The 8485-nt window shown below is 32.7% G+C and overlaps 1 protein-coding gene across 1 annotated transcript; it reads left to right on the plus strand.

The window, feature by feature from the left end:
- Positions 1 to 378: 378 nt before the first annotated feature.
- LOC133293404 (bZIP transcription factor TGA10-like) lies at positions 379 to 7559 on the plus strand. Its single transcript, XM_061492000.1, has 11 exons — positions 379 to 919; positions 1108 to 1208; positions 1929 to 2023; positions 2154 to 2273; positions 2577 to 2645; positions 2769 to 2828; positions 2948 to 3025; positions 3160 to 3235; positions 3543 to 3814; positions 4549 to 4788; positions 7410 to 7559. Exons 1-11 carry the CDS (start codon positions 654 to 656, stop codon positions 7557 to 7559), a joined length of 1527 nt encoding a protein of 508 aa, XP_061347984.1. The 5' UTR covers positions 379 to 653.
- Positions 7560 to 8485: the final 926 nt, after the last annotated feature.

Consider the following 8485-nt stretch of genomic DNA (forward strand, 5'->3'; position numbering starts at 1 on the left):
AGATATAGCAACTTTTGAGTACGACTATAGCACCTGAAAATATTTTCGTCAAAATCAAGGGAAGGCAAAAAAATAAAAAATGAAAAAAATTGAGAAACAAAAGTGGCTAAGTAATGATCCAATGGACATTTGGATTCCAGGGAACTACGTGTAAGTTTGCATGAAAATGTCAATAGTAAAAGTTCAAAACAAGGTGAAGACTTTTTGGTCATTTCACCCAATAGGATGAGGGGGTAAAGTGGGGCTACACAAAGAAGTCATGGCTGGTTTTCCATTCCACATAACTCCTCTTCAACTCAAAAGTGGTTTTTATAAATAAATAAAGACAGTTTCTCCCGATCTTAAGTGGTTTTTTCAGGGAGAGAGAGAGGATATCCTGGGAGAACCGCTTTATCTTAAAAAAAAAAAAAAAAAAAGATGAGAGAGAAAGGTAGAGAGACTTCAAAAAAGAAAAAGAAGCTTAGTCTTTTATTTCTTAGCATTCAATTCTATTTTCTCTCTTCATTATCACTCTCTAGCTATTTGATTATAAGTTTATAAACCGACTCTATGCTCCTCTCTCTCCCTCTCTCTCTCTGTCTCTCTCTCTCTCTCTTTGCGTGGATTAAGGAAATGATTTTAAGTGGGAAAAACAGAAGACGGTTTCACCATTAATGGGGTTTTCAATAGCTATAGGAGAAGCTGAACAACAAGAGCAAGAGACAAAGTTTTTAGGTTCTTCTTTGATCATGGCTTCGAGTGTTAAGAGCACCAACTCAACAACTACTCAACTTGAACCACCCGCACCACTCTCACATCTTCATCATCATCTTCATCACCATCATCAACAACCACAACATCATCATCAAATACAAGACAACCAAATCTCTTTTGGAATGATGCCATTTTCTTCATCGCCCTCTATCCCCGGAAACTACTTGTGAGTTTGTAATAAGAGAATCACTTTAGTGTACTTTCTGCAAAACTATTTACTAAATGATCACCCGTTTTTTTTATGAGAATAATTAAAGAACTAGTTATATATTATTTTACCATTATTATTATTATTACTTTTTCTTCTACTATTTTTATTTTCTCTTTTGATTTTACATTTGTTTGTATCAACAGAAGCAAAGATTCTGGACCTTATGATTTGGGTGAATTGGATCAAGCCTTTTTTTTGTATCTTGATGGACAAGCTGACCCTTCAAGTGTTCAAGACCAAAAACGTGAGCTTTCTAACACTGACAGAGAAAAACACAAATAAATTTTTTTCTCTTTGCTTCCATTTCAAATTCAGAAAGAGGAACACTTACACTTTTGCTTTTCATTTCATTTTGAGAGATTCTCTGAGGTCCTGGTTTGTTTGAGTCACAGCAAAAGCATGAAGCAGATTCATATCATATCTGCCGTAGAGTACTTTCTTTGACCAGATCTTTGCAGATAAGTAAAAGAAAGCTAAAGGGTGGAGAAAAAAAATTGAAAATTTTATAATCTCTCTCTCGTCCTCTTTTTCTCTCTCCATTTTTTTCTTTTCTTTATGTTTTAGGTTTCTTGTTTTATTGCAAGGTGATGTGAGATCATGACATGTAACAAACCTGGTGTCATGACCTTCTTGCCAATTCCACATGTACTGAAAATGGTTATGCATAGGGCATGGGTGCTTTCTGCCTTTCCTTTATTCCACTTTCCACCTTTTTCCTTTTGGATTTCAGAGTTACAAAAATGAATGACAATTTCCCACACTTATTAACTCTATTTGCCTCACACATCTCTTGCTTCTCCTTTGTGTTGTTCTGTAATCATTCTGTCCCTTAAAAAACATATCTTATTTTACCCTTTCATTTCTCACAATTTCTCTGGGATTACACACATATATGTGTATATAACATATTTTCATATAATTAATTAAATGCTTCTGAATTCTGTGCATGTATGCTTCTCAGCAGAGGATTCATCTTCAGGAATGAGGCCACCACCAACTCTCAACATTTTCCCATCTCAGCCTATGCACGTAGAGCCGCCACCACCATCCAATTCCAAGGTATAATTATATATATCTCACGGTCAATTGTATAAGATATTATATAATCTTATATTGTTATATGTGTTAGCTAGCTGCTAATAGTTAAATAACATTTAATATATTTATTTTTTTCTTTTTTATTTGATAGGCTAGCATGGAATTACCTTCTCCACAAACCAGTTCTAAGAGACCATCAGAGCCGTCCATAGAGTTGGCCAACCCACGAAATGAAGCAGCTTCTGCACCTGAACAACCCAAACCTGTAAAGGTAATTTATATTTATATATTTATATATAATATACAGTGAATAAATAAAATAAACCACCTCCATTAAATCTCGATCAGTGAGGGAGGAGATCTTTATACGTAGTCTTGTCCTTACATAACATAATTATTGTTTCCGAAATTTAAACCTTTGTTCTTTCAGTCACAAAATAAAAACTCTGCTCTCATATAATATAGAGTTATAATTTATTCAAAGTTGGTAAACATGAGGTTCTGGAGTTTATGAATATATTTTTTTTTTCTCTCACTAGCTAATCACCTATGCAATATGAATGTGCTATAGCAGCGAGAGAGCAATCGCAAGGGAACAACATCAAGTTCTGAACAGGAAGGACCCAAAACACCAGATCCTAAGGTTAATTACTCTTAATTTAATTTCATCATTTTTTCCCCCTTCCCTTTTGTTGTTGTTGTTGTTGTTGTTGAGTTTTTGATGATAATTAAAGCTGAATACGTGCTATTAAAACGTTATGCACAGACACTGAGAAGACTTGCTCAGAATAGAGAGGCAGCAAGGAAAAGCAGGCTTAGGAAAAAGGTGCAGTTCTATTATTTTACACATTTTAGGCAATACTTGTCAAAGGTCTCTCTTATTTAAGATTTTGAGATATATAACAATTTTATTTGTGCCCCTCTTTCTCTTTCTTTTTTTCTCAGGCGTATGTTCAGCAACTAGAGTCAAGTAGGATTAAGCTTAATCAGCTAGAACAAGAGTTACAGCGTGCTAGATCTCAAGTAAGGAAGAAACCTCTTCTTTTCCGCATAGATTTAGTGCTATAGATAGATAGGCATAACATGGTACCACTAACTTTGCAATGCAACTTCAAATATCAATGCCATTTACAAGTAATGCTGTGTTTCTATTTTAGGGCATAATCATGGGAGGAGGTGCAGTTTTGGGAGGGGAGCAAGGCCTTCCTCTCACTATGGGTAGCATTAGCTCAGGTATCTTCTGAGGCTCATAAAACAATTATATCTATATATACTATATTGCTGTATAAAGAGTGAAGCTGGAGCAGTGATAAAATTATTCCTTCACAATTGAAAGATCACGAGTTCGAATCTAGAAAATAGTCTAATTACAAATATGCAAGGATAAGGCCATGTACAAGAATTATTCTTACATCTTTCCTCGCTAGTAGGGGTTTAATGTGGAGTGATATATGCTATATTGTTATGTGCCGGGATTATTCTCTTGAACTAACCAATATGATTTTCGCTTATGTGTTACATTTTTGTGAATCAATAGCAGAGGCTGCAATGTTTGACATGGAATATGCGAGATGGTTAGATGAGCACCATCGTCTAGTGTGTGAGCTAAGAGCTGCAATCCAAGAACACCTTCATGAAAATGAGCTTAGGCTATTTGTGGATAATATCTTGGCTCATTATGATCAAGTAATGAACCTCAAAAGCTTAGTGGCCAAAACAGATGTGTTTCACCTTGTTTTTGGCATGTGGAAGACGCCAGCTGAACGTTGCTTCATGTGGATCGGTGGGTTTAGGCCATCTGAACTCATTAAGGTATGTAAAACTTTAACCAAACCTAGCTTATAGAAAATGCCATCTACATGTCCCACTCAAACATTTTGTGACAACTAGATGACAAATCACCAAGAAAAACATGTAGTTTCTAACTTCTATGAGCAGGACAATGACTAGTTATCAATGGGGATTTCAATTTCTCATACTTTTCTTTTCAAAATTTCGTCCTCTTTGTATTTTTTTTATGACTTTAAAATTATATTTTGGGTTCTTTGGTGATTGTTTTTAGATAACTTCTTATTTAAGAAGTTGATTTCATAAAAATGCATTAACTCAGTTTGTCGGTGAGGCTACCAAATAAAATTTGATGGCAATGAATTTAATGTCATCAATGAATTTGGAATCAAAGGTATCATGAAGGTTTCCGGAAATAGGTAGAGTTAGGCTTCATTCCCATAAAGCCATACCTTTCACTTCAATTTTGGGTTGGAATCAATAGACCGATTAAAAAAGTAAAGAGAAGGAAAGTGGCACGGGTCTATATCTCTCGTTGTCTTCTTTCTCATTGTTGTTGATGGGAATAAAGGTCCAATTTCCATACCTACCTCTTCTTCGTATTATAGTTAATCAGTAAACAACCTCTCATTGACCATAAAATTGTATAATACACATGTACCAAAGGAACCTAATTCGTACACCAACCTAAGCATTTTGTATATTTTTTTGGGGGGTTGAAATATATATGTTTTATTGATAACTAATTTGTGTTTTAGATTATTCTAAGCCAAATTGAGCCTCTTACGGAGCAACAAATACTTGGGATATGTGGGTTGCAACAATCAACCCAAGAGGCAGAAGAAGCTCTTTCTCAAGGGCTTGAAGCACTCAATCAATCACTCTTAGACACTATAACATCAGATTCATTGAGTTTTCCTCCAAATATGGCTAACTACATGGGACAAATGGCGGTGGCCATGAACAAGCTCTCTACCCTTGAAGGTTTTGTGAGACAGGTACGTTATACGCTTTGACTAAACTTATTCTTCTCTTAACTTTTAAATAATTAAGTGCATATAAATTTTCCATACAAAAAAAAAAAAAAAAAAAAATTAATGTCAATCAATGCATGTTGAATTTGTGGTGGTGATTTAATTTGAATAAGAACTTGTGTGATATATCGTATGATTTTCGTTAACTAGTTTTGTGGTCCCTCTCGGTATTACCAAGTTTCCATAACTGATCTCGTGGGGGTCAGGTAGGAACAAGAATCTGTTCCTCTTCAATATGGATACGGAGACCAACTCCAACCCTGTCATGAACTACTACTTGCATGCATGTCTTACTCTCATGAGGTAGTTACATGGAATCTGCATAACATAGATTATAAAATCTGCCTCTCATTTTGATATTAGGTATGGGGGGTTCGCAGTTTTTAATTTTCTCGAAAAATAACTCTCTCTTTTTATACAATGATGGTATTGAAATTCAAACCTATGATTTCATTCAAGTTATTCATATCCCTCACAATTAGACCAATTTCAGTAGCTTCTCAAAAAGGACTCTTGTAACACGTACACACAATGAGAGAGAGAGAGAGAGATACTAACTAACTTTATTGAGGATAATTAAATGCAACCAAAATAGGAAAATTATTTTCCATTTTTAGTTATTGTTAATTGTGATTAAATACGAAGAATTATATGTCACAAAAAAGATTGGATAAAGTTTAGTACTTAATTATACTAAGAAAAGCTTTGCAAAGGTATCATAATAAGGACAGGCAGCACGGGATTTAAGGTTACTATAAATTTATGAGGATATTGATATCATTGCATTTAACATTGAATACCTAAGGTTACTAAAAATCAACAGGTATGCCATTGATCATGTACATGTGAGACTAAGGTAGATTAGTGGTCCCTTACTGATATATAATCACATCCAAAGATACCTTGTGAACCCCATATCTGTATGATGTCATGGTCGTAACCGTAACTTGAAGACACGACATGTAGCCTTCACCGTAACTTGCTTTTTGGTTATTTCTAAAATCATAAACACGCATATATATATTTATTATGACCCATAGTTAGTATATCATATTGTGGCTTTGCTTATTTATTTTGGTGAGATGAAACTCTTCAATTTTTACTTCATTTCTTTATATTACATACGGAATGGATTTTACAAGTAGAATTAGTTGAATTATTCAAAATTATTTTATAAAAAATGTGGTCATACTATGCTATATATAGTTTAATCTACCAAAAATCTGTAAGTATGAACATCTTAGATCCAAAATTTTCCACTAGATATCCCATCAAATTTGATGGAGTTAGTTGACTTCATTGGTAAGATGTCCTAATTTCTTTGTGAATTTCATGTTAAGGTCGGTTCACCAACTATGCTTAATTTCTATGGGTGAATAATTAATTTTAATTACTAATCCCCAATAATACATTTGAATCTGTTTTAAGTAACCAATCAAAACAATAAGCAACATAAACTAGAGGAATCCTTAGGTAGACAAGATTATCATAATGATTATATGAATTTATCTCAAGCAATTTTTCCCATTAATTAATCTGTAAGCTCCTCTTGTCTCAATTTGACCAATTTGTAGTTTTTATCTAGCTAAGACTCAAATTTTGTTGTCTTCTCATGCTGTTCACAATTTTGTCCCTTAATTAAAAATTACTAATTGATTAAATAAAAAATTATATCTCTCTTTAGTGTTGTATTTTCTTAGTTGGCAGTATTTTTTGTGTGGCTAAATTAATAATAATTAATTGTGGGCATGAAAAAAAAATAAAAAAGAAATTTTTTTTTGAAGATTTGATTGTTTTTCTAGTAATAACCACAAAGTTGACTTGAAATTCCTCGTGTGAGATGGTTCAAAGTTTACTGTGACCGTAACCATCATTCTTCTTGTTGCCATTCTGGATTCAGAAACCCAATGGTTGAAGGTATTGTCACCATTTTGAAAAAAAAAAAACCTGCCTCTTTGAAGATGTTTTCATCGAGCCTACATTTAATGAAAGAGGACCCAATCCAATGTTTCCCTTATGCTAAAATATCTCTATATAGATTTCAATTAAATATGTTACAAAATTTTGACTAGCTAAAATCCGTTATAATTCATCAATAAATCGGTGGGAATATAGTTTGCAAGTCTGGTTCATGTTTCAAAACTGGACTGAGAAAAATAATTTCTTTTTTTTTTTAAAATAAAATAAAATAAAATTTCTCTATAGGTTCATAGATTAATCAGGTAAGATTATGATGGAGACAAAATTTTTCCTATCAAATTTTTAACACACTATATATCTAAAATTTAAATCACAGTTTTAAGTAAGAACAACCCCATAACAATTAATCCACGTGTTTGACGATATTCTTCCAACCTTGTAAAATATTTATGTGGTCATTGGCTCCTAAAGTCCAGCGAGCTGATAATGTTATTAATTGCTATGTGATGTGTGACTATAATCATTAATTTTTTTTCAGCTAAAGCTACTTGTTACATGTTGATATTCTACTAATATAAAAGTATACTCCTATTTAATTTTTTGTATTGACTAAGAATTTGATAAGCAAAAATTGGAAATTGATGAAATTGTCTGAAAACTTACAGGCAGATAATCTGAGGCACCAAACCATTCTCCGCCTGCATCAGCTACTTACAACACGTCAAGCCGCAAGGTGTTTGGTGGCCATGTCTGAGTACTTTCATCGTCTAAGAGCCCTGAGCTCTCTATGGATGACACGCCCTCGCCAAGAATAGTGAGTGGTAGTGCCACATTTCATAGCTTCTAAGCTATAGCTAGTTAGATTTTTATATGGCCATGTAGCTTCTTAATTTCTCTTAAATTACAAATTGAATATTCTCTTTTACTATAGCTACCCTCTTTTCTCTGTCTTTCCCACTTGATGATATAGATAGACACATAATTAATATAGAACTAAAAATAGAAGTGAATTGTGATAAAAATTCAGAAAATTATTTGGCAGCCATTCTTGACTGTGAAAGAAATGGAAGGAGGAGAGAAAAATTAATAAAATGGTGAAGAATGGAAGTGCAAATTTTTTTAATTTATAAGACAAGGTTCTCGTTTGCTTAATGCTTAGCCCATGTGGCCTTGAATGGTTGCATGCGTAGGTTGTTGAGTTAGTTTCTTGTAAGGTTGGCTGAGAGAAATTTTAATTGATGAAAAAGAATTTTTTTAATTCAAACTATTTGTTTTTTTCTTAATTCTTAAATTATATAATTAAGTATGATAACATTGATAAATATCATAAATGGTTTTGCCATTAAACAGACTGTAGACTGTCTCATTGTTACATATATACAATTATCTTTCTTTTCAAATAGTAAAGGTTAAATGATAAGAATTTTCCTTTTGTTTAAAAAATAAAATAGTAAAATTTGTCATTTTTTTTTTTGGCAATTTGAAATGTTATTGCATATAATTTTTTTCTTGACAGGTCTTTTTGACTCCATAATTTATTTTTTTAGTAATAATAACTTTAGGATATGTTTGAATGGAGAGTTATGTTTTCAATTGTTGATTGAGTTTAATTTTAACGTAGCTAGTCACTATACAAAATGTTTTATATTATTATGCGTTGCCACATTATTTTATGAGTTTAATAACACACAAACTCATGGTGTTGTAATACATCATTAAATTACTATATAATTTTTTTACA

The sequence above is a fragment of the Gastrolobium bilobum genome, unplaced genomic scaffold (assembly GCF_033153095.1).
Source record: "Gastrolobium bilobum isolate Gb01-03AN ecotype WA unplaced genomic scaffold, APGP_CSIRO_Gbil_v1 utg23388, whole genome shotgun sequence".
In the NCBI taxonomy this organism is placed as follows: domain Eukaryota; kingdom Viridiplantae; phylum Streptophyta; class Magnoliopsida; order Fabales; family Fabaceae; genus Gastrolobium; species Gastrolobium bilobum.

Excerpts from the sequence above, each read along its gene's own strand:
- LOC133293404 (XM_061492000.1), top strand. The coding sequence starts at position 654 with ATGGGGTTTTCAATAGCTATAGGAGAAGCTGAACAACAAGAGCAAGAG. Across the intron at positions 1,209-1,928 it reads AAGTGTTCAAGACCAAAAAC|AGGATTCATCTTCAGGAATG; the intron begins GTGAGCTTTCTA and ends GCTTCTCAGCAG. Across the intron at positions 3,815-4,548 it reads GGCCATCTGAACTCATTAAG|ATTATTCTAAGCCAAATTGA; the intron begins GTATGTAAAACT and ends TTTGTGTTTTAG.